This window comes from Pleurodeles waltl, chromosome 10 (assembly GCF_031143425.1).
Source record: "Pleurodeles waltl isolate 20211129_DDA chromosome 10, aPleWal1.hap1.20221129, whole genome shotgun sequence".
Classification (NCBI taxonomy): domain Eukaryota; kingdom Metazoa; phylum Chordata; class Amphibia; order Caudata; family Salamandridae; genus Pleurodeles; species Pleurodeles waltl.
In genome coordinates this window covers 1055879904-1055907106 of record NC_090449.1, presented here as the reverse complement: position 1 = coordinate 1055907106, position 27203 = coordinate 1055879904, and the positions used below count along the sequence as shown (strand labels likewise).

At 44.6% G+C, this 27203-nt stretch overlaps 1 protein-coding gene across 1 annotated transcript in view; it reads left to right on the top strand.

The window, feature by feature from the left end:
- The window catches only part of KCNH8 (potassium voltage-gated channel subfamily H member 8), a 915601-nt gene extending 889926 nt beyond the window's left edge, over positions 1–25675 (top strand). Inside the window, exon 16 of the mRNA XM_069212070.1 lies at positions 24349–25675. Coding sequence (XP_069068171.1) covers positions 24349–25053 — 705 coding nt within the window. The 3' untranslated portion in view covers positions 25054–25675. The remainder of the gene's footprint in view (positions 1–24348) is intronic.
- Positions 25676–27203: the final 1528 nt, after the last annotated feature.

Here is a 27203-nt window from a genome sequence, read left to right as displayed (position 1 = left end):
CTTGCACAACAGCGGATGACAGCTCAGCTATTGGTTATAGAATTGTCTAACATGCCCTGGCCTCATCAGGCGCACACAAGCATACACATTGCACAACACTCACAATAATGCACACTTCACAAGCTTGTATACACAAGCGCCTACGATTATAGATGCGACTGGTACTAGGGCCAGTGTGCAACACATTAAACACAGCACCACAACTCGGATATTACACACAGTCAGATCACAGCAGTGCCAACCATAATAACAAAGAAATAATGACAACCATCACAAGATGGATACAGAGAGTTTTAAGGCAACGTGTGCTGTGGCCCAGGGCGCCAGCCTTTCGGGGTCTCCAACAGAGTCAGCTCTGTCCTGCAGAGAGTCTTGCCCTGATGACCTTGAAACATTTTAAACAGATTGTTTTAAATACTGTTTTTCCTTATTTATTTTTAATGTGGGTGATGTGTGAGTCTCTTACAGACATTTTGCAGACAAATGTTGTGTTTATGTGTCATGCACCATCCATAATCTTAGATCTACACAGGACCTCACATATGAGAAACGGGAGGGTGTCACAGAGATTATTTTGCAGCATCATCTGTGAGCTGCTGCTGTGTTACAATATTTCAAACCACTATCCATAAATATTAGATGTAAACAACTTTGGAATTTGGACCAGTGTGTCTGTGCACTGTCAGTGACCTGGCCAAGGAGGGCATGAAAGAGATGAAATTCGATCACAAATTCAAAGCTGCTCTGGACAGGGGCCCCAAAATCCTCAAGATGTCCCTGGATAGATATGTCAGAACAAGGGGTACACACTCAGCACTGTTAAGAGGCAGCAGATAATTGGGCCTCTCTGAACTCACAACAGACATTCCACCCTGCATCACACAACACAGCACACTTGTCACATGGTAGATATACTAATGCTCCTGAAAGACTTGTAGGGCAGAGCCAATGACAGGAAACTTATTCCAACTAGTCTCTCCAAGAAATCATTTATTTCAATCCATTGCCCACTTGTTGGCGCCTAACCATCCTTTGTCTATTGCAGGGAGTCCCCATCCATTTATGTAATAAGAGCTACTTATGATCAATAAAATTCATTCAGAGCTACTAATATCTTGTGTTGTAATTTTGACTAGTACATCAGACAATACTACGTTAGTGACGACCCTATATAAAATTATCCGTAGTGATCACCTCTGTGCATCAGGCAGCACTGTCAGTGATAATGTAAAACAAGCCATCTGTTTGCGGGGTACTGGAAGTTAGAACAAAAGAGTACCTCGATCACATTGGGAGCAGCGGATGAGCACTAATTAAGTTGAAATCAATTAGTGCTTGATCCCTGCTCCACACAGAGGAACGGAAATTATGCTGTGCAAGCCTTGACGAATCACAAGGCTGCAAAGAAGAGTGGCACTCAAACCAACAAATAGTGAGCGACAGGTTGGCTCCAAGCCCTTTACTGAACACAACAGAGTCTTGCATGCGAGACGCACATGCAAGCACATGCACTCACAGGCTCGACTCTAAAAAAATGAAGTTTGTAAAAAATGAAGTTTGTAAATGAAATCTGTAATACGTCTATGCGGATAATGCATAACAGCCGTAGCTTAAATTTCCCTGGCACCAAGGCAATAACTTAGTAATAAACCTTCCCAATGCTACATGATTTATCACTCAAATATCACCTTTAAATATATTTTGGAAATTCGAACATCTTATCAGTTCTGCATCACACACACTTCTTTGTCTCGAATACACGCTTTTCAATTTTGGTATGTCTATATTCAGACAATCAAAAGCTTCTAATTTAGTAGGCTGGGCTGCACACAGGAGAGCTACTTACAGGTAGTTGGAGAGCTTCTAGTACCCCATGAGCTACTTGTTGGAGAAGCCTGGTCTATTGTGTATGTTGTTTGCTGCACATTGGTGTATTAAGGAAAGCAGTCCTTAATGTTATAGCAAGATAACAACCAGCACTTTACAGCACAGTGACATAAATCCATGCTGCTAGAGGTAGGTGATGCCGCATAGCTGTTGAACCTGGGGTTGAGTCACTGATGTGTCAGGCTTAGCTGATGCTTGTGAAAGGTAGCTGGGCTGGAGCAGAGTCAGTCAGTCACAAGTAAATACTGCAGGGTATGGACCCGTGCCTCTCAAAGGAGGAAAAGTTGGAGCAGAATCAGTAACCTAAATATTGTAAGGTGCCCTCAAATTGTTCCTGTAGATGGCAATCAATCTCCTCAGTGACTTGCAATAACTTCAACTGTAGCCCATGTCCGACACACTGGACATCCCCCTGGACAATAATGTACCCTGCATTTGGGGCTGCTTGAACATGGAAAGCAGAGGGACATGTTGAACGCACCACAAGTGTGTCAGACAGGCAGATCTCTGGGCCCTCCAGCCAAGACTTGTCACAATAATGGCCGCTGAGCATCAGACACACGGGCAATCAGCCTGCAGGTCACTAATTGGTGACGCTCTCAGTTCAGGAACTCTCCATCTCACTCCTGACAGGTGGGCCGGCCCTGTCAGGCTCAGCACTTGTGCCTTTCAGCGCACTGATTGCTCCACTAGCCGCGCTCAGCTGGAATCCGCGTCCACTGCTGCAGGCACAGTGACAGCAGCCTGACCTAAAGTGACATGATTAGGTAGAGCCACACCAGCAACCAGCCTGTCCCTCTGGCTCTGCTTATTTCTCTTCTGCACTCTCGGTAATTGGCAGCACTCCACTTGACTCTCTCTCTCTCTGTCTCTCCTCATATCTCACACATTCTATCTGTCTCCTTCTCTTCCTTTTTCTATTCTAGAATTGTTGCTTTATCTTTCCCTCTTTTAATCAATCTATCTATCTATCTATCTATCTATCTATCTATCTATCTATCTATCTATCTATCTATCTATCTATCTAGCTAGCTAGCTAGCTATCTAGCTAGCTATCTGTCCTTTGTCCCATCCAGGATTTTAAATAAAGTCATTTGTCACTCCTGTAAGACCTATCTCTTACTTTGACTAACATGGAGGTACCTTATTACTTTCAATACGTGATAACTTTTGATTGAGAGCAGATAGAAACAGGGTGTTTACTCTCAAATTATTTGTAGTATAAAACTTTTTTTAATGGTAACACCAGATTGTAATTTAAAATTCAGAAAGTGACACTTTTAGAAAGTTCATAAAACACAAATTACTCTGACTGAAATCTACAACTATCAACTTGACATTGACGGACAAGTAAATTAATTTTCTTGACCTGTGTATTTATTCACTTCTTATTTCATAATGAAAACCCAAAAAGAATAAGAGGTTAGAAATGTGTCGACAGGCATACTTGGGGAGTTCCTTTTTGGGATTTATGTTGTACAGTAGACAACCAAAAACGCTATATGAACTGTAAAAGTCTACTGCAACAGGTCTGATTTTGAACCACCAATGGACATTAAGGGCAAGAGGAAATGCATTAATAAATGTAGTAATGATAATCTCTGTGTTAATTTGTTGACTGGTCATAGGAATAAGTATTGATGTTTGTCATTTTGTGAGAAGTTATGTCTGAATTGTGTTTAATGTTTTTTTAATAATCCGAATGTGGTTCAATGGATATGTTTATGTGGTTAAAATATTATAGAATATTATGAAATAAGAAGTGAATAAATACACAGGTCAATATAATTCATTTACTTGCCTGTCATCAGCAACATGAGATCTGTACTTTGCTCTGCAGCAATGACAACCCGCCGTGACCGCCAACGTGAAGCTCCAGGAATGACCATCTGCGATGCCCGGCCTGATCTTTGTGATACACTTACCTGAAACTATAAAATTGTATATCTCCTCTTCTTGTCAGGGAGACCAGATCCTCAGGGCCTGCGCATGTTCCCAACATGTCCACCACTAGACAGCTCCAAAACTCCAATAGATATATCACAGATTCTGGGAGAGTCCAAGTGGGGGAAAGGCGGATTATGTAGGGAACAGCTGGGAAGGAGACCTGTAGGAAGCAAGAGGTTAAGAACACAATAACAAGATTATTCACATTGACTTTCATAAACTTTATTTTAGAACTATCTATATTCTAAATAATCCTATACTCTGAACATTGAATAACACTCTGTTGAATCTAGGGCTCAATGATACTCCGAACATGAAATAATACTCTGTTGAATCTAGGGTTCAATGATACTCGGAACATGAAATAATACTCTGTTGAATCTAGGGTTCAATGATACTCTGAACATGAAATAATACTCTGTTGAATCTAGGGTTCAATAATACTCTGAACATGGGATAACTTTTATACTGAAGAAACATGAATGGCCTAAGGCTTCATTATAACTAGGCCTCAAGAGTATTATAACTAGGCCTCAAGAAATCTAGGTACCTGGAAAAATCGAGAATAGGTTAATACAATGTTTCATATGAGCTTTTCAGGAAATATCATATACTGTCTAGAATACATACAAGAACCTTCTTCAAAATAGTTTCAAGATAAACATTGCATTTTTTTACAGAAGGGCAAAGGCTATCTGAACATTCCATGAAAAAAACAATAGGAAATGTACTAGGAGCTTAATTAACACAAAGAATGCCGCACTTTGAATTAAGCGTTTCGAGAAAACCAAAGCTCAGGATAAATGTGTGCACCTCAACAAACTCTGCAACCCACGGATTCAAAACCATGAAAAGATCGCATGCACAGCCGATCTGAAAATCAATCGTTTTTATGTCAGGAAATGAATCGCACACCTTGCCGATTCGAAATCTTTAATGCAAAAATCATGAAATGATCGCGCACACTCTTGCCGATCTGAATGTCAAAGTTTAATGCCAGGAAATGAATTGTGCACCTTGCCGATTTGAAATACACCATGCAAATATCATGAAATGATAGCGCATACTGTTGCCGATCTGATTGTCAAAGTTTAATGCCAGGAAATAAATTGCGCACCTTGCCGATTCGAAATACACCATGCAAATATCATGAAATGATCGCGCACACTGTTGCCGATCCGAATGTCAAAATTAAATGCTGGGAAATGAATTGCGCGTCTTGCCGATTCGAAATACACTATGCAAATACCATGAAATGATCGCGCACACTGTTGCCGATCTGAATGTTAAAATTAAATGCCAGGAAATGTATAGCGCGTCTTGCCGATTCGAAATACACAATGCAAATATCATGAAATGATCGCGCACAAGGAGTTTCGCAACTAGGCCCAAAAACTCGAATGTCTCTGAAAACAGGGGTCGGGGGCCCAGCCCGACCTCCACCATACTGGCCTGCTCAAGGATCACCAATATAATGAGAGCAGGCCTGGAATATCAGAGTAGGCCTCCGGAACCGGAGCTCATGAAGTTGCTGCTGCTCTGCACCATTACCTCTGAATAGTGAGCCTGTGGAGCTGGGCTGGCTCCCTTATTTAGAGTCAAGCCCAGCCCACAAACCACACCCAGTCATGCTGCAGGGACAGCTTCTAGAAGGTCCCAGAAAGGGACCACACCCTGACACACTCAGTAAGCCTGCAGCAATACCTTGCAAATGAACAGTTATTGCAAACATAATTAATAGTGCTTTTCAAGGTTAAACTCTGCAATGCAAAAGGTTAACATACTGCATATAAACACAATGCATGAATTATGCTCTTGCATAAAGACTGGGTTTTTGCATTTTTGTTGCCTGTAGAGCACGCACTGCCCTGATGTTGACACTTCTAATGTTTGGATTTTTGTCATTCTGGTATAATTTTGTCTAATAATTATATATATATTTTTTTTAATTGCTTTGAGATTTTGCTTGCTTTGTGTTTTCACCGTATTACTGCTTGTGTCCAGCATAAATATTTAACACTTTGCCCCTAATTTAACCCTGCCCACTTTTGTGTTAAACACAGGTTCATTTAGTGACTTTTATCGTTCACCCTAACAAAGACTGTTGTTGTTGCCTGCATGGGGCTTCCATCTCCCTCAACCAATAACCTGATTCTTTGCACCTATGCAGTGGCACCTATACCAAACCAAACAAACCCACCCTCCAAACGTGACATCAAGATCCCAAAACTAGTAAAGGGAGCGACTGGTGGGCATAGGGCACTGGGTAGAGTCTTTTCCCAGTGGCTTGTCTTGTATACTGTGGTGTCCATGCTCTGATAGTAGTAATCAAGGGCTACCAGATGTAGTTCAGGGACACAGTTGTGTCACAAACTGGTTCCTGTCTAAGTTCAGGGTGCCCAGGAGTATAGGTCACATCTAATTGTAGGCGCTAAAGGCTGCTGAAGGACTTCAGGGAGCCTATGTTGTGAAATTGTTGTGGTCAATGACTTCAGTCTCTGCATGCACCCACGGTCCCCAAGGCACACACTGGATTAAGGGAACCCCTCCTGGAGCAGGGGCTCCCTATTTATTAATTTATGATTAAGGAAACCAGATCACCTCTGGAACCAGAAGTTGAATAAATATGGATTCTCCTGTTCAAGGCTCAACATATGAATGCACACACATCAACATCCACCCTCGTGCTCCCTTATAAAAGGTGGAAATCCTAATGTCCTCTTGAACTCTAATTCAAGGGACACGAATACCTAATAACATCAAACAGGCTTTCGCTACTGTTTTTCCACCTCACACGCCCTATGTACTGCTTTGTCCTGCATCCAGGTGCTCGCTATGAAATGAAATGAAGATTTAGTAACTGCAACAGTTACACTGGACAGGACGTCAAGGCGCTATGTCACTACAGCACAAAAAGAACCAGGTTTTAAGTTGTTTAAAGATGAGCGATTCTGAGGGAGATTTGTTCATTTCTAATGGGAAAGAGTTCCAGTATTTGGAGACCAGACAGAAAAAGGATTTTCCCCCTTCTCTGGTATGTGAATTTGTGGGATTTTGAGAACTTGTGTTGTTTTTGACTTAAGGGCTCTCCCGGGCTGGAAGTTTTGCACCAAGTGTTGGAGCTATTTGGGATCAGTTTTATCTAGTGCTCTTTATCCTATGAGTAGGACTTTAAATTTAATTTGGTTATGCATAGGGAGCCAACGTGGGGACTTAAGATGTGAAGAAAACATCTGAGTAGTTTAAAGACTGTTTTGGTCACAGAGTTCTGGATAGTCTGTAGTCTGGCGACAGCGTACTTGGGAAGACCTAAATATAGAGAATTTCCATAGTCAAGTTGACAATGACTTTCAGGGTGGATACTCAATTTGTAGCTGATGGAACTGGAGTGGGTGTGTTACCCAGTGCAGAGGGTCACAAAAGGGAGTTGCTTGCTAGACTCGCCTTGCCGAAAGTAATCAGCTCAGTTTTATTGGAATTAAACTTCAAACAGCTTTCATGAAACTTATTGACCATAGCCAAAAGGCTGCTTTTGAGTTTTGCTTGAGTGGAAACAATGTTGTCACAAATAGTGACAATCATCTGAGTATCATCAGCATGTAACACTATGCAGACACCATGGGATTGGGGAGGTGTGCAAGAGGGGCCATAGAAATGTTGAATAACATAGGGCCAATGGAGAAGGCCAGGAGAGCCCCACATTTGATTGGAAAAAGGGCAGATTGAAAACTGGAAAGTAGCAACGATTGGGATCTGTTTGACAAGAAGGACACAAACCACTTGATGGCTCGGTCTTGATATCCAGCTGCTGGAAAGCATTGAATCAGAACTGAATGGAAGACTGTGTCAAATGCCGCAGAGAGGTCCAGCAGACCAAGGGCCAGACGTATGAAGGGATTTAGCATTTTTTAATGGACCGAATCACAATTTGGGTCCATTAAGAAAAGCTGAATCTTCTTTTCATATGTACAAAGGCAGATAGGGAAAAGCAAAATGTGATTTCTACGTCGTAGAAATCACATTTTGAGATTCTCTAAATCAGAAATCACAAATAGGGATTTTCTATTTGCAATTTCCTAAGCACATGTACAAAGCATTTCCTAAATGAGAAATGGGCATTTAGGAAATGCTATTACCTTTGACTCCAAGTCAATAGTAACCATCTGCAATATTAAAAAATGCACCCAAAATGCATTTTTTAAAGTGCCATGTACATGCCCTACGACATTCCTGCGCTTTACATGTGCACAACGTTTTTGGGGTGCATCAAGTGGGGGGCCTAACCCCATAGGCACCTTTGATTTTGCATTTCCTATTTTGTGATTTCCTATTGGGAAATTGCAGATTTAGCAAAGCAAAACCATTCATACCTATGGACCTTCAGGCCCATAGGAATGAATGGTATAGCATTTCCTAAATAGCGATTTCCTAATAGAAATTCCTATTCCGCAGGAATCGCTTTTAGGAAATCTCTGTTTATGTACATTCCATTTTGCATTTCCTAAATAGCAATTTCTAAGGATATCCTATTTAGGGAATGCAAAAACTGAATTTCTTATATCTGACCCTATGACACAAGAGGCAGCAATGAAATAGGACATTAAATTGAGAAAGGGCGAGCTGTGGTTTTATAAGAGTGTGAGGAATCCGGCATACTTCCAGGCATCAGGAACTGTAGCAGAAGTCCTGTCTGCTATATTTCAAATTCTTATAGGATGTTAGAAATGGGGTCTTTGGTTGGCAGTCAGTTTACCCTCTGTCCAAGCAAGGACCCTCACCCTAGTAAGGGTAAAGGAGAATCACCCTCAGCTAACCCCTGCTCACCCCCTTGGTAGCTTGGCACGAGCAGGCTGGCTTAACTTCAGAGTCTAGATGTAAAGTATTTGTACCAACACACACAATAATTCAGTAAAAACACTACAAAATGACACAACACAGGTTTAGAACAAAAAGGTAATATTTATGTAACAAAACAAGACCAAAATGACAAAAATCCAACATATGCAAGTCAAGTTATGAATTTTAAAAGCAAAAGAGTCTTAAGTCCTTGAGAAAACAGTAATATCACTGTTAGCGTTCAAAAGTACATGGGTAGCGTCAAAATAACACCCCAAGGGCGAGTGTGCATCGGAAAAAGGCAGCGATGCATTGATTTCTCACCCGCAAGCGAGACCGTGCGTCATTCCTCCTCCAGTCGGGTCGGCGTGCGTAATTTTTCCTCGATCTGGACAGGCACCTCAGGTCCGGGCAGGTTTTGCGTGTTATTCCGCACCCAGCGATGTTGCGTCAAAAATCCAGCCGCACAGTAATAGAAAACCAAGCTGCATGGGTTGCGACATCATCAGCCTCCGTCAGCGGGTGTTGCACGTCGTTTCTCCACCAGCATTGCGTCGAACTTCCAGCCACTATGCAGGTGGAGCGAAGATTTCAGCCGCGAAGCCGGCGGGGCGTCGTTTCTCAGCCACGTCTCGGGAGATGTGTCAAAAATTTCCCCTGCGGCGATCTGTGCGTGGATTTTCAATCTTGGTCTGCCAGCTTCACCTTTCAAGGGCCCAGGAACGGGATAGGGCACCACTTTGCAGGGCAGGAGTCTCAGCAGAGAGTCCAGGGGCTAGCAGGGGAAGTCTTTGATGGCCCTGAGACTTCAACAACAGGAGGAAAGCTCAGGTCAAGCCCTTGGAGATTTCATCACAAGCAGGAATGCACAACATAGTCCAGTCTTTGTCCCCGTTCACAGGCAGAAGCAACTCCTTGGCAGAGGTTCCTCTTGATTTCCAAAAATGATCTAATTTTCAGGGGTTTGGGTGCCCTTCTTATACCCAGTTCTGCCTTTGACGTAGGCCTACTTCAAAGGAAAGTCTCTCTTGTTTGTGAGATCCTGCCTTGCCCAGGCCAGGCCCCAGACACACACCAGGGGGTTGGAGACTGCATTGTGTGAGGGGAGGCACAGCCCTTTCAGATGTAAGTGACCACTCCTCCTCTCCCTTCTAGCACAGATGGCTCATCGGGATATGTAGGCTACACCCCAGCTCCCTTTGTGTCACTGTCTAGAGAGAGGTGCAAACAGCCGAACTGTCAAACTAACCCAGACAGGGAATCCACAAACAGACAGAGTCACAGAATGGTTTAAGCAAGAACATGCCTACTTTCTAAAAGTGGAATTTTCAAACACACAATCTCAAAACCAGCTTTACTAAAAGATGTATTTTAAAATTGTGAGTTCACAGATGCCAAACTCCACATGTCTATTTGCTCCCAAAGGGAATCTATGCTTTAATCATACTTAAAGACAGCCCGCATGTTAACCCATGAGAGACATAGGCCTTGCAACAGTGAAAACCGAATTTGGCAGTATTTCACTGTCAGGACATATAAAACACATGTGTATATGTCCTACCTTAACCATACACTGCACCCTGCCAATGGGGCTACCTAGGGCCTAACCTAGGGGTGTCTTATGTGTAAGAAAAGGGAAGGTTTAGGCCTGGCAAGTGGGTACACTTGGCAAGTCGAATTTGCAGTTTAAAACTGCACACACAGACACTGCAGTGGGAGGTCTGAGACATGATTACAGGGCCACTAATATGGGTGGCACAACCAGTGCTGCAGGCCCACTAGTAGCATTTGATTTACAGGCCCCGGGCACCTCTAGTGTACTGTACTAGGGACAGTAAATCAAATATGCCAATCATGGAAAGCCAATTACATACACATTTTATATAAAAGCACTTGCACTTTAGCACTGGATGGCAGTGGTAAGGTGCCAAGTGTAACAAAAACAGCAAAAACAGAGTCCAGCACACATCAACAAACTGGGGAACAGAGGCAAAAAGTTAGGGGAGACCACGCCAAGGATGCCAAGTCTAACATAGGATATAATGGGATCGTAATACAGTAGATATCGATCACATTCGTGATGGAGTAAGCCCATCTACCAAACTCGAAATCAGGCTCAGAGTAAGGAAGGCTCAGACGATGTAACAGCCTTGCTTGAAGTTGGGAACAGAGGAGAAACAGGGAGGCAGGAGTGCCAAATTAGTGAATTTAGCTTCAATCTTCTTGTGTACAAGATTGTCACAGACTTTTTGGAAGAAGTAACTCTTTGACCAAGGTGGTAAGTTTGAGCAGGGATTTTACAATGCCAGACGTTTCTTTGGCAGGGTTGCAAGCAGGTTTAATTTTCGCTCATGCAGTGTTTAATTTGTAAAAAAAAGAAAGAGTGCCCTTCTCAGGAGGCCACTACTGTGTGCACCACCTGTTGCCCATATCAGCGCTGCCAGTGCAAGTACAAATACAACTTATAACCATCGCAGCCCTACAAGTGTGATATTTCAGCCTATTCCTGTTAACATAGAGCTTTAAGAATTAATTGCCTTAGAGACAGGGGTTTTGCATTGTTTATTGCATTTTGCATTAAACCCACAGTCGGTGTGCTCACATCAAAATTGGAGAAACAGCGCCACCATGCAGTGGTTTATCATAAGTTCCATTGTTGAGAATTAAGTGCTGGTGCCGAGCACTGGCAGACACTGGGTCAAATTAAGCACTGTAGGCATAGGAATCCTACATTTGAGGCAGGGAGGAGTAAAAAGTAGGCACTGGGATGTTGGTTGTCAAGTTCCAGGTCAGCCATCTTACGCTGTGCTGACAGACTCGCCTATTCTGCACAAGCATGCAATCAGGTGTTAACCAGGTTCTCTTGCTGGCACATTTCTGGGCTTTAAGTTTATTCCAGGCCTGATACCAGCCAAGGGTGGAACCACGAGAAGGATTTCAAGGCATCACTCCCAGGAACCACTCAAAGTGCAGTGAAGCCATTAACACCATAGCCCAAATGCAACACATGTGCGGCAGGAAGTAAATGATCTCATTTAGCTTAAACGGAACTGTTGTTAATCAGTCAGTAGCCACGAATCCTTGCAATGCAGGTACAGTGTCCCATCCTTTTTGTCTCTTTCTATCCTGATAAGAGGGGCGTGGCCACATTCTAGCATGTGTGGTGGTACAAATGATGTGCGCCCAGGTCCAGCAGAGTGAAAGATGGCACATCTATCTATCTATCTATCTATCTATCTATCTATCTATCTATCTATCTATCTATCTATCTATCTATCTATCTATCTATCTATCTATCCAACTGTCTATCTATCTATCTATCTATCTATCTATCTATCTATCTATCTATCTATCTATCTATCTGTCTGTCTATCTGTCTGTCTGTCTGTCTGTCTGTCTGTCTGTCTGTCTGTCTGTCTGTCTGTCTGTCTGTCTATCTATCTATCTGTCTGTCTGTCTGTCTGTCTTATCTATCTATCTATCTATCTATCTATCTATCTATCTATCTATCTATTTAGCTATCTGTCTGTCTATCTATCTATCGGTCTGTGTTTGTCTGTCTATCTATCGGTCTGTGTTTGTCTGTCTGTCTATCTATCTGTTTTCCGCTGTAGCTTTCACTTGTTCGCTATCTTCGCTCTTCTTTCTCCTTTCCAGCCCCCTCTTTACCTACCCCTCTGTCTTCTATTTTCTTCACTCTCACTTGCCTCTATGCTGCTTTCTGTCTTCTCTGTTTCTTTGCTCCTCTATATTTTGCCTCCACTCTTTTCTATAGTTCTTTCTCCATCTTTCCTGTATTGAGGGCTCGCTCTCTCTGTGTCTCTTTCTCTCTCTGTCCCTATCTTTTTCTCTCTCTCTCTTCCCCCTCTCTGTCTCTCTCTCTCTCCCTCCTTCCTTCCCTTTCTCTCTCTCTTGCTCTTTCTCTCTCTCCCTCCCACTGCCTCTCTCTTTGTCTCTCCCTCTCGCTCTCTCTCTCTGTCTCTCTCTCTTTCTCTCCCTACTGCCTTCCTCCTCTCTCTGCTTCTCTCTCTCTCTCTCTCTCTCTCTCTCCCTCTCTCTCTCTGCCTGTCTCTCTCTCTCTCTCTCTCTCTCTGTCTCTCCCTCCATACTTCCTTTCCTCTGTCTCTCTGCCTGTCTCTCTCTCACTCTCACTCTCTCTCTCTCTCTCTCTCTCTCTCTCTCTCTCTGTCTCACCCTCTCTCTCTTCACATATCATCCTGGCGCCAGATTTCGCCTTCATTTGCTCTGGATTGTGCTAGACCTGTGACTTTCACTGAAGCCTCCTCCTAGCAGAAGAGCTGGCCGTCACTCCCTGCTGGCTGGCACTCTGCCCCTGCACCTGAGAGGGCCTGAGGCCAGGGTGCAGGAACCTTACACTGGGGGACCGCAAATAACGCCAAAAATATCTTTGTGACAAGGCTCGGCACTCTCTGGAGGCTGGTGGGCATTCTGCAGTTTTTCGTTCCGTCTCAATTTTATTAAATTCAAGTCAAAATCATGATATTGTTCCATTTAACACGCTCACACGTTTTGCAAAAGTATATATACTATAGTTACTTTCTGGATCTCTACTGTCTGCGTAATTGTTTTGCTTTATAAGCACGTACTGGTGACTTTGTATCCTGTAAGCATGTACGGTGCTCGCTGTCTCTGTAAGGATGTACTGGTGACTTTGTATTCTGTAAGCATGTACTGGGGTCTGCTGTCTCTGAAAGTAAGTACTGGTGGCTTTGTATTGTGTAAGCATGTACCGGGGTCTTCTGTCTATGTAAGAAGGTACTGATGACTTTTGGTTCTGTAAGCATGTACTGGGGTCTGCTGTCTCTGTAAGGATGTACTGGTGACTTTGTATTCTGTAAGTATGTACTGGTGACTTTGTATTCTATAAGCATGTACTGGTGTCTGCTCTCTCTGTAAGAACGTACTGGTGATTTTGTATCCTGTAAGCATGCACTGGTGCTCGCTGTCTCTGTAAGGATGTACTGGTGGCTTTGTATTCTGTAAGCATGTGCTGGGGTCTGCTGTCTCTGTAAGGACATACTGGTGACTTTGTATCCTGTAAGCATGTGCTGGTGTCTGCTGTCTCTGTAAGGAAGTACTAGTGACTTTGTATCCTGTAAGCATGTGCTGGTGTCTGCTGTCTCTGTAAGGATGTACTGGTGGCTTTGTATCCTGTAAGCATGTGCTGGTGTCTGCTGTCTCTGCAAGGATGTACTGGTGGCTTTGTATCCTGTAAGCATGTGCTGGTGTCTGCTGTCTCTGTAAGGATGTACTGGTGACTTTGTATCCTGTAAGCATGTACTGGGGTCTGCTGTCTATGTAAGGACATACTGGTGACTTTGTATTCTGCAAGTATGTACTGGTGACTTTGTATTCTGTAAGCATGTACTGGGGCCTGCTGTCTTTGTAAATACGTACTGGTGACTTTGTATTCTGTGAGCATGTACTGGTGACTTTGTATCCTGTAAGCATGTACTGGGGTCTGCTGTCTCTGTAAGGACGTACTGGTGACTTTGTATTGTGTAAGCATGTGCTGGTGTCTGCTGTCTCTGTAAGGATGTACTGGTGACTTTGTATCCTGTAAGCATGTGCTGGTGTCTGCTGTCTCTGTAAGGACGTACTGGTGACTTTGTATTGTGTAAGCATGTGCTGGTGTCTGCTGTCTCTGTAAGGATGTATTAGTAACTTTGTATCCTGTAAGCATGTACTGGGGTCTGCTGTCTCTGTAAGGACGTACTGGTGACTTTGTATCCTGTAAGCATGTGCTGGTGTCTGCTGTCTCTGTAAGGATGTACTGGTGACTTTGTATCCTGTAAGCATGTGCTGGTGTCTGCTGTCTCTGTAAGGACGTACTGGTGACTTTGTATTCTGTAAGCATGTACTGGGGTCTGCTGTCTATGGAAGAACGTACTGATGACTTTTGGTTCTTTAAGCGTGTGCTGGTGTCTGCTGTCTCTGTAAGGATGTACTGGTGACTTTGTATCCTGTAAGCATGTACTGGGGTCTGCTGTCTCTGAAAGTAAGTACTGGTGGCTTTGTATTGTGTAAACATGTACTGGGGTCTTCTGTCTAAGTAAGAAGGTACTGATGACTTTTGGTTCTGTAAGCATGTACTGGGGTCTGCTGTCTCTGTAAGGATGTACTGGTGACTTTGTATTCTGTAAGTATGTACTGGTGACTTTGTATTCTGTAAGCATGTATTGGTGTCTGCTCTCTCTGTAAGAACGTACTGGTGATTTTGTATCCTGTAAGCATGTACTGGTGCTCGCTGTCTCTGTAAGGATGTACTGGTGGCTTTGTATTCTGTAAGCATGTGCTGGGTTCTGCTCTCTCTGTAAGGATGTACTGGTGGCTTTGTATTCTGTAAGCATGTACTGGGGTCTGCTGTCTCTGTAAGGACGTACTGGTGACTTTGTATTCTGTAAGCATGTGCTGGGGTCTGCTGTTTCTGTAAGGACGTACTGGTGACTTTGTATCCTGTAAGCATGTGCTGGTGCTCGCTGTCTCTGTAAGGATGTACTGGTGACTTTGTATTCTGTAAGCATGTGCTGGGGTCCGCTGTCTTTGTAAGGATGTACTGGTGACTTTGTATTCTGTAAGCATGTGCTGGGGTCTGCTGTCTCTGTAAGGACGTACTGGTGACTTTGTATTCTGTAAGCATGTGCTGGGGTCTGCTGTCTCTGTAAGGACGTACTGGTGACTTTGTATCCTGTAAGCATGTGCTGGTGTCTGCTGTCTCTGTAAGGAAGTACTAGTGACTTTGTATCCTGTAACCATGTGCTGGTGTCTGCTGTCTCTGTAAGGATGTACTGGTGGTTTTGTATCCTGTAAGCATGTGCTGGTGTCTGCTGTCTCTGCAAGGATGTACTGGTGGCTTTGTATCCTGTAAGCATGTGCTGGTGTCTGCTGTCTCTGTAAGGATGTACTGGTGACTTTGTATCCTGTAAGCATGTACTGGGGTCTGCTGTCTCTGTAAGGACGTGCTGGTGACTTTGTATTCTGCAAGTATGTACTGGTGACTTTGTATTCTGTAAGCATGTACTGGGGCCTGCTGTCTTTGTAAGTACGTACTGGTGACTTTGTATTCTGTGAGCATGTACTGGTGACTTTGTATCCTGTAAGCATGTACTGGGGTCTGCTGTCTCTGTAAGGACGTACTGGTGACTTTGTATTGTGTAAGCATGTGCTGGTGTCTGCTGTCTCTGTAAGGATGTACTGGTGACTTTGTATCCTGTAAGCATGTGCTAGTGTCTGCTGTCTCTGTAAGGACGTACTGGTGACTTTGTATTGTGTATGCATGTGCTGGTGTCTGCTGTCTCTGTAAGGATGTACTGGTGACTTTGTATCCTGTAAGCATGTGCTGGTGTCTGCTGTCTCTGTAAGGACGTGCTGGTGACTTTGTATTCTGTAAGCATGTAATGGGGTCTGCTGTCTCTGTAAGGATGTACTGGTGACTTTGTATCCTGTAAGCATGTGCTGGGGTCTGCTGTCTCTGTAAGGATGTACTGGTGAATTTGTATCCTGTAAGCATGTGCTGGGGTCTGCTGTCTCTGTAAGGACGTACTGGTGACTTTGTATTGTTTAAGCATGTGCTGGTGTCTGCTGTCTCTGTAAGGACGTACTGGAGAATTTGTATTCTGTAAGCATGTGCTGGTGTCTGCTGGCTCTGTAAGGATGTACTGGTGACTTTGTTTCCTGTAAGCATGTACTGGGGTCTGCTGTCTCTGAAAGGATGTACTGGTGACTTTGTATCCTGTAAGCATATACTGGGGTCTGCTGTCTCGGTAAGGACATACTGGTGACTTTGTATTCTATAAGTATGTACTGGTGACTTTGTATTCTGTGAGCATGTACTGGGGTCTGCTGTCTCTGTAAGGACGTACTGGTGACTTTTTGTTGTGTAAGCTTGTGCTGGTGTCTGCTGTCTCTGTAAGGACGTACTGGTGACTTTGTATTCTGTAAGCATGTGCTGGGGTCCGCTGTCTCTGTAAGGATGTACTGGTGACTTTGTATTCTGTAAGCATGTACTGGGGTCTGCTGTCTTTGTAAGGATGTACTGGTGACTTTGTATCCTGTAAGCATGTACTGGGGTCTGCTGTCTCTGTAAGGACGTACTGGTGACTTTGTATTCTGCAAGTATGTACTGGTGACTTTGTATTCTGTAAGCATGTACTGGGGCCTGCTGTCTTTGTACTGGTGGCTTTGTATCCTGTAAGCATGTGCTGGTGTCTGCTGTCTCTGTAAGGACATACTGGTGACTTTGTATTCTGTAAGCATGTGCTGGGGTCCGCTGTCTCTGTAAGGATGTACTGGTGACTTTGTATTCTGTAAGCATGTACTGGGGTCTGCTGTCTTTGTAAGGACTTACTGGTGACTTTGTATTCTGTGAGCATGTACTGGTGACTTTGTATCCTGTAAGCATGTGCTGGTGTCTGCTGTCTCTGTAAGGACGTACTGGTCATTTTTTATTGTGTAAGCATGTGCTGGTGTCTGCTGTCTCTGTAAGGATGTACTGGTAACTTTGTATCCTGTAAGCATGAACTGGGGTCTGCTGTCTCTGTAAGGACGTACTGGTGACTTTGTATCCTGTAAGCATGTGCTGGTGTCTGCTGTCTCTGTAAGGATGTACTGGTGACTTTGTATCCTGTAAGCATGTGCTGGTGTCTGCTGTCTCTGTAAGGACGTACTGGTGACTTTGTATTCTGTAAGCATGTACTGGGGTCTGCTGTCTATGTAAGAACGTACTGATGACTTTTGGTTCTGTAAGCGTGTGCTGGTGTCTGCTGTCTCTGTAAGGATGTACTGGTGACTTTGTATCCTGTAAGCATGTACTGGGGTCTGCTGTCTCTGAAAGTAAGTACTGGTGGCTTTGTATTGTGTAAGCATGTACTGGGGTCTTCTGTCTATGTAAGAAGGTACTGATGACTTTTGGTTCTGTAAGCATGTACTGGGGTCTGCTGTCTCTGTAAGGATGTACTGGTGACTTTGTATTCTGTAAGTATGTACTGGTGACTTTGTATTCTGTAAGCATGTATTGGTGTCTGCTCTCTCTGTAAGAACGTACTCGTGATTTTGTATCCTGTAACCATGTACTGGTGCTCGCTGTCTCTGTAAGGATGTACTGGTGGCTTTGTATTCTGTAAGCATGTGCTGGGTTCTGCTCTCTCTGTAAGGATGTACTGGTGGCTTCGTATTCTGTAAGCATGTACTGGGGTCCGCTGTCTCTGTAAGGACGTACTGGTGACTTTGTATTCTGTAAGCATGTGCTGGGGTCTGCTGTTTCTGTAAGGACGTACTGGTGACTTTGTATTCTGTAAGCATGTGCTGGGGTCCGCTGTCTCTGTAAGGATGTACTGGTGACTTTGTATTCTGTAAGCATGTACTGGGGTCTGCTGTCTTTGTAAGGATGTACTGGTGACTTTGTATCCTGTAAGCATGTACTGGGGTCTGCTGTCTCTGTAAGGACGTACTGGTGACTTTGTATTCTGCAAGTATGTACTGGTGACTTTGTATTCTGTAAGCATGTTCTGGGGCCTGCTGTCTTTGTACTGGTGGCTTTGTATCCTGTAAGCATGTGCTGGTGTCTGCTGTCTCTGTAAGGATGTACTGGTGACTTTGTATTCTGTAAGCATGTGCTGGGGTCCGCTGTCTCTGTAAGGATGTACTGGTGACTTTGTATTCTGTAAGCATGTACTGGGGTCTGCTGTCTTTGTAAGGACTTACTGGTGACTTTGTATTCTGTGAGCATGTACTGGTGACTTTGTATCCTGTAAGCATGTGCTGGTGTCTGCTGTCTCTGTAAGGCCGTACTGGTCATTTTTTATTGTGTAAGCATGTGCTGGTGTCTGCTGTCTCTGTAAGGATGTACTGGTAACTTTGTATCCTGTAAGCATGTACTGGGGTCTGCTGTCTCTGTAAGGACGTACTGGTGACTTTGTATCCTGTAAGCATGTGCTGGTGTCTGCTGTCTCTGTAAGGATGTACTGGTGACTTTGTATCCTGTAAGCATGTGCTGGTGTCTGCTGTCTCTGTAAGGACGTACAGGTGACTTTGTATTCTGTAAGCATGTACTGGGGTCTGCTGTCTATGTAAGAACGTACTGATGACTTTTGGTTCTGTAAGCGTGTGCTGGTGTCTGCTGTCTCTGTAAGGATGTACTGGTGACTTTGTATCCTGTAAGCATGTACTGGGGTCTGCTGTCTCTGAAAGTAAGTACTGGTGGCTTTGTATTGTGTAAGCATGTACTGGGGTCTTCTGTCTATGTAAGAAGGTACTGATGACTTTTGGTTCTGTAAGCATGTACTGGGGTCTGCTGTCTCTGTAAGGATGTACTGGTGACTTTGTATTCTGTAAGTATGTACTGGTGACTTTGTATTCTGTAAGCATGTATTGGTGTCTGCTCTCTCTGTAAGAACGTACTCGTGATTTTGTATCCTGTAAGCATGTACTGGTGCTCGCTGTCTCTGTAAGGATGTACTGGTGGCTTTGTATTCTGTAAGCATGTGCTGGGTTCTGCTCTCTCTGTAAGGATGTACTGGTGGCTTTGTATTCTGTAAGCATGTACTGGGGTCCGCTGTCTCTGTAAGGACGTACTGGTGACTTTGTATTCTGTAAGCATGTGCTGGGGTCTGCTGTTTCTGTAAGGACGTACTGGTGACTTTGTATCCTGTAAGCATGTGCTGGGGTCTGCTGTCTCTGTAAGGACGTACTGGTGACTTTGTATCCTGTAAGCATGTGCTGGTGTCTGCTGTCTCTGTAAGGAAGTACTAGTGACTTTGTATCCTGTAAGCATGTGCTGGTGTCTGCTGTCTCTGTAAGGATGTACTGGTGGCTTTGTATCCTGTAAGCATGTGCTGGTGTCTGCTGTCTCTGCAAGGATGTACTGGTGGCTTTGTATCCTGTAAGCATGTACTGGGGTCTGCTGTCTCTGTAAGGACGTACTGGTAACTTTGTATTCTGCAAGTATGTACTGGTGACTTTGTATTCTGTAAGCATGTACTGGGGCCTGCTGTCTTTGTAAGTACGTACTGGTGACTTTGTATTCTGTGAGCATGTACTGGTGACTTTGTATCCTGTAAGCATGTACTGGGGTCTGCTGTCTCTGTAAGGACGTACTGGTGACTTTGTATTGTGTAAGCATGTGCTGGTGTCTGCTGTCTCTGTGAGGATGTACTGGTGACTTTGTATTCTGTAAGCATGTACTGGGGTCTGCTGTCTCTGTAAGGACGTACTGGTGACTTTGTATCCTGTAAGCATGTGCTGGGGTCTGCTGTCTCTGTAAGGACGTACTGGTGACTTTGTATCCTGTAAGCATGTGCTGGGGTCTGCTGTCTCTGTAAGGACGTACTGGTGACTTTGTATTGTGTAAGCATGTGCTGGTGTCTGCTGTCTCTGTAAGTATGTACTGGTGAGTTTGTATCCTGTAAGCATGTGCTGGGGTCTGCTGTCTCTGTAAGGACGTACTGGTGACTTTGTATTGTGTAAGCATGTGCTGGTGTCTGCTGTCTCTGTAAGGACGTACTGGAGAATTTGTATTCTGTAAGCATGTGCTGGTGTCTGCTGGCTCTGTAAGGATGTACTATTGGCTTTGTTTCCTGTAAGGATGTACTGGGGTCTGCTGTCTCTGTAAGTATGTACTGGTGACTTTGTATCCTGTAAGCATGTACTGGGGTCTGCTGTCTCTGTAAGGACGTACTGGTGACTTTGTATTCTGTAAGTATGTACTGGTGACTTTGTATTCTGTAAGCATGTACTGGGGTCTGCTGTCTCTGTAAGGACGTACTGGTGACTTTTTGTTGTGTAAGCTTGTGCTGGTGTCTGCTGTCTCTGTAAGGACGTACTGGTGACTTTGTATTCTGTAAGCATGTGCTGGGGTCCGCTGTCTCTGTAAGGATGTACTGGTGACTTTGTATTCTGTAAGCATGTACTGGGGTCTGCTGTCTTTGTAAGGATGTACTGGTGACTTTGTATCCTGTAAGCATGTACTGGGGTCTGCTGTCTCTGTAAGGACGTACTGGTGTCTTTGTATTCTGCAAGTATGTACTGGTGACTTTGTATTCTGTAAGCATGTACTGGGGCCTGCTGTCTTTGTACTGGTGGCTTTGTATCCTGTAAGCATGTGCTGGTGTCTGCTGTCTCTGTAAGGACGTACTGGTGACTTTGTATTCTGTAAGCATGTGCTGGGGTCCGCTGTCTCTGTAAGGATGTACTGGTGACTTTGTATTCTGTAAGCTTGTACTGGGGTCTGCTGTCTTTGTAAGGACGTACTGGTGACTTTGTATTCTGTGAGCATGTACTGGTGACTTTGTATCCTGTAAGCATGTGCTGGTGTCTGCTGTCTCTGTAAGGACGTACTGGTGACTTTGTATTCTGTGAGCATGTACTGGTGACTTTGTATCCTGTAAGCATGTACTGGTGTCTGCTGTCTCTGTAAGGACGTACTGGTGACTTTGTATCTTGTAAGCATGTACTGGGGTCTGCTGTCTCTGTAAAGGTGCACTCGTGACTTTGGGTTCTGTAAGCATGTACTGATGTCTCTTGTCTCTGTAAGGACGTACTGGGGACTTTTGGACCTGTAAGCATGTGCTGGTGTCTGCTGTCTCTGTAAGGACGTAGCTGTGTCTCTACCGGTAGATGGCGCTGTCTGCTGTTCTCTAAATACGTATTGGTGTCTATTGTCTCTACGGCCACGTGTCAGTGTCCAGCATCTCTGTGATTACATGCATTGGTTATCGTCTCAGTGCAGTATTTGATGCCTGTTGTCTTTGAAGGAATAGAAAAGGCTCTTTTGTTTCTGTAGATGTGTCCCTGTGGTATGGGTGTATACTGTGTCCATGCTATGTCCTGTGTGTATTGTTTCTGTACATATGTAAATATTGGCTGCAGTATTCATTTTACTGCACAGCAGAGAGCTAAAATGGTCTGAAAACTAATAAGAATTCTGATTGGTTGAACCACAGGCAATCTGAACTTCTACGAAGTTCTCAGTTAAGCAGCAACACAGAATAGCAGAAGTGGCCCATGTCTTCTTGGACCAGCTTTGAGGATGAGAGATGCTAGAATTCTAGTGGTATTGAATTCAAATTTGGAAGTTACTGGAACTCCGTACAACCTGTAAAATGCTCAAAAAGGTGAATCCCACCTGTTCTACATTCCCGCCCAAAAAAATCACCAATCCTTGTCTTTTACAATTCTTTCCTTCCCACCCCACTCAACTTTTCCAGCCATGACCGCAGCCACACTTAGCTGATCAAATGCAAATAAAATCAGTCCACCAGAAACCCTGCAGAGAGCCACCGGGATCAGTCAAAAAACCCAATCACACCTCTAGCCTGCCTTCTGAGATCTATTCGACTGGTAGCGAGACCCCATGATCAGAATTAAACAACTTCCACCCTGCAGTGTAGATTCCATCCCTCGAACTACAATCAAGGATCACTGTGTCCATGTGAACCTTTAAAACCCAAAGACAGGGGAACCCAAACCCACAGATAGGGGAACACATGGACCACAGACGCATGTGCCCTAGGAACAAGTACTCACAATATTATCAGCATACAGTAAACAAATCAACGAATGCCCTCCAGTACTAGGCACAAAACCATAGCTCTTCGATTAGGGATTAGGCAAATGGCAGATATACAGCGAGAGTAGTAACAGGGCCAATAGACATCCCTGCTTCAATCCACTGCTTGTTGGAATTTCATTTGACGAACCCCGATCGACACCCATCAAAACTTTGCACCATGTAGGAGAATGCAAGGTTATAATCAAATGTAACAGATCAGCTAGGATGCCTCAATTAGATAGCTTATTCCACAGGGCTGGATCATCTGCCTTGTCAAAGGCTGTGGAGAAGTCTATGAAAGCAGCATAGACAGCGGCACCCCTAAACGTTATCTATTTTTCAGTTATTAACTGCAGCACTGTGATGTAATCTAGTGTATTATGGTCTTTCCTAAAGCCGGACTGTTCCATCAGAATGATCACATTACTCCCCGCCCAAGTCTTGAGGTGCTCTAATAGACTTTTAGTAAAGACCTTGCCGTCAGCATCCAATAGGGTCATTTTTCGATAATTTGCAGATCTATCGCCCTGTTATGTATAGGTATTATAACATTCCCCATCCACGACAGGGGACTATGCCTTTTAAATAACAGTGTTCCAATACAGGTTGCAAGATTGTTGCCCACAGAGAAGGTTCTTGCTTAATCCCTGAGATTGGATCCTCATCCGGGCCCGTTTCCCCTGATAAATGGCCCATTCTCAGCTGCTGAATTGGGGCCATAACTATCAATTTCTCTACCATCTTCAGAACGGACATGACGGAGAGTCCTCTCTCCTACTTCTAAAATATAATCACACCCTTTCTAGCCCCTGTTGAAGTACTCCCGTCTCCTACCGCAGTCGTAAGGCCTTTGCTGTCCCGGCACATAGAAGGGTCTCTTTTAAGTTACTTACCATGGAACACAAATTACTTTATGTCCTGGCACCTGTCTAGCTTGCTGCAATATAACACTATGCATGGTTTCTTGCTGGCACCACCTGATGACGTGTGTGGCGCAAAGCTTCCACATTTTCACTCTCCTTGTTCGCCGACATTGGAACCCCTTCTCATTGTCCTGAAAAACAAGATATCTCCATGCCTTCCCCCAACCCATAAAGTACCCCTCATGGTAGAGGGCCCACTTCAATGACATGAACTTTGATTCTCAGCAGACACAGACTACAGCCTTGGCGGCTTGAGGTACCAACCAAGCAGCATTCCGCATCCCCCGTTTCCAGTTTATGAAACCAGCAGCCACTGAGTCCTACCTGAAGCCATTTGTCTATCTAACAAAGAGACTCACCAAAGGCACATTTCTCCTTTGGAAATCAAGAAAAAAGGGCCTGATTTATATTTCCGCGGATGGGTTACTCTGTCACAACATTGACGAATACCCCGTCTATCGAAATATAAATCCCATTAGTTCCTAGAGGATTCATATTTTGGCGGACGGGATATCGCTCACCGCTGTCACAGAGTAACCTGTCTGTTGAAGTCTAAATCCGTCCCAAAGGGTTGGGCAGTACAGGTCAACAGATCATTTTTAGAAGGGTATAGCTGGGGAATGATTGGCAGAGGATGAAGCGGAGCTACCGCTCTCCCAGGGGATGAGTCAAAGTCTTGTGCGATGGGTTGGCGTTTTGTGAATTCATCATAGGCATCTCCTTGTTACCTACTCAACGCGCACCACTTCCAAAGCTGACTTCTAGAGTCAGTGAGGGCACAGCCATGATGTCACATTCAACCCCTGATGTCTTGGATGCTAAGTTATGTCTTGTATAATGAAAGACAAGAGGCTGTACGTTGTTGTAGTCTGGTCTAGAAACCCCAGAGTAGTGTAACATCTGCAGGCCCCACCATCAAATTACATCAGGGTTTTCAGGGAACTCACACTGCTTGGAATATCAGAGGTGTTCTATCATTAACCATCCAGGGATGCTCATGCAACAGTGAGATGGTTGATAACAGAGCAGTTAGAGAAGTTTGATCTTCAGTGAAGTAAGTAGGATGTGTCCTTGGTGGATTAAAACAGCTTTTATTTTGCCTGGTAATTTTGTGCATCCATGCTAAGGGTGAGCTTATGTTTTTTAAAACAACTCTTGTAACCAGTCCTTTTCTGTTTACTCCTCTAGGTAAACACATTAACACAGGAGGTTTCACAGCTTGGGCGAGACATGAAAAATGTCATTAACCTCCTGGAGAACCTACTGGCTGCACAGAAATCATCAGTGTACTGCCCCACGTACGCAACAACGGTGGGATCTCCGATGGAGGGTTTACAGTCGATGTCATGGACTACGCATCAGCCCTATATGCACCAGGAATCCGACACGGTGACTTGCACCAAAACACAGCTCTACCATCAGGGCTCCACCGTGTCCGACATTTGGCACATGGACCCATCCTCAGTGGGCAGCAGCCCGCCTAGACAGGAATGCGATCTCCAAAATGCCATGGATGGTGAACTTTACTACACGACGGGCCTGGGCTACTCCCCGTCGCACTATCAGGTCATCCAGGCCGACCAGCTGGACTATCTGAGATGTTCGTCGCCACTTTCCGATGCCACCTTGACTCCGCTGCAGTCCATCTCGGCCACCCTCTCTCCCTCCATCTACTCTTCATCGGACACGTCGTCGATGCAGCTTGTGCTGCCGAGCAGATCGGAGGAAGCTTTCAGCCAGGGTGCCATCAGTTCACTTAGCCTTGAAAACCTGCCTGGCTCTTGGGACTTGGAGGGGAGCACCGGCCTCTCGGCACAATCTCCGGACCACTACCCCTTACAGATTGTGACCAGCACAATTGACTACAAAGATGACAGAGCCATAGATGTATAATGATACGCATCCCTGCAGGACTCGACGCATGCTCGGTATTTCAGACGTATACAGCATGACTGCGGTTTTTGTCTCTGCCTATCAGAGAATTACAAATAAATTGGAAGCTTGGGGGCTTATAGAAAGTAGGTGACAAATTCGATATTGCACACGTTGCTTTGCAGAAGCATGCAGGAAGTGTTTTGTATGGAGACGGTGGTCTCTGGTTTGAGGGTTTTGTAAAAAGCGCCAAAGGACAAGCGAGATGCCCAGACAACAGAGCGCCACGTGGCCTTTGGCGGCAGGAAGTGGGAAGCCATTGTTGTCTGCAGCAATAGTCCTCCATTTGCAGACAAAGGTCCCAACTCGCCGCGCGCTTCAGGGGACCCCAGCCCCCGCTGGTCCCTCGCAGCAGGCGGACCCAGAGAGAAAGGGAAGAGACCTTTTTGTATCGCTGCATGTCGTCCACCGTGGGAGGCCCTCCCCACCGAGAGCCTGACGGGCCCCCGGCCTGTTCTTGCACGTTAACTGTCATGTAAATGAAACCTCTCTAATTTATTTATCGGAGACAGAAATGCTATTTTTATATACTTGGTATGAAATACGTATTTAAACAATTTAAAGTTATTTATAAAGCAAAACCAAAAAAAAAAAAGATTCTGGTGTGTTTCCTCTTGTGGTCGGTGTAAGAGGAGTGAACCAGTGGGATGTACTTTGACCTATTTTCATAGACAGCTCTAGCATGGACGTCAATTCACCAAATTGCCAGGGATAGCGGAAATGACATCACACCCCAATTGATCTTTACTTAGGCACACACACATATATTTACACATACACGCTGTCTCTCACATAAACACACTGTCACCCGCAAGCATACAACATACATTTAAAAGCATGTTTTAATTACCTTAGCTGCCAGATAGGGTCATATTCCAGCTAATTGTATTCTATTTTTATTACACTAATAGTGAATAATAATATTCAATATTTGTATTAATAGAAAATTGTCAGAAAGCCAGTAAAGTGGAACCCCAGCCAACATCCCTTATCATTAGCTGCACCTGAATTCCAGGCTCTGATCTTGCCATCTCTGAAGCCAGGGGTCACAAAGGCAGGGCCAGGGGTTGCAAGAGAAATACCAGGGGTCGCAGGTGCGACCCCTGGCGACCCCTAAATGACCTCCATGAGCACTAGGCTCCATGACCGCTGGGCTCATCTAGTCTTTCTATTTTTGTCCTGACTGTACGTAGTCTCCAGATGTTTGCATGCTTTATATTCTCCAAAAGTAACCCCGCTTCACGGTCTCCATCTTTGTCCTGCTCTACGGTCTACCCTATGATCCCTCTGCCATGTTCTCTAGCTTCATCCTTGCTTCATGGTCCCCAGCCTTTACCCTGCTTCATAGATTCCACCTACTACCCTGCTTGGCAGTCTAGCGCTTTAAATTTAAATATGCTTCATAGTCTTCAGCTTTACCCGGCTCTACAGCAGACTACCGCATAATCCTTGTGGCATATTCTCCAGCTTTAGGCCTGCTTAGGAGTCCCCACCTATTACCTTGCCTCCTACACTCCAGCCTCATACTTTAAACCTGCTTCATGGTCTCCAGCTTTAGCCCTGCCTGGTAGTCCCCAGGTGTTACCCTGCTTCCTAGACTCCAGCTGTTACCCTGCCTTCTAGACTCCAGCCTCATACTTTAAACCTGCTTCATGGTCTCCAGCTTTAGCCCTGCCTGGTAGTCCCCAGCCATTACCCTGCTTCCTAGACTCCAGCCTCCCACTTTAAACCTGCTTCATAGTCTCCAGCTTTACCCTTCTTCATGTTTCCACTGTTATCCTTCTTCACAGTCTGCAGCTTCAACCCTGTTTCAAAGCATCTATCTTTATCCTTGCGTCGTTGTCTCCAGCTCTATCCTGATGTACAGTATCCCACATTACCACTGTGTCACAGTCTTCAGCTTTAAGCCTGACTCGTGGATTCCAGCTATTTCCCTGCTTCTTAGACTCAACCACTACCCTGCTTTGCGGCCTCCCACTTTAAACCTGCTTCATAGTCTCCAGCTTTACCATGCTTTAACGTCACTAGCTTTAACCCTTCTTCAAAGCCTCAAATGCTACTTCTCTCTACAGTGTTTCTGTGTCACTTTTCCTGCTCTAGGATGTCCTGTT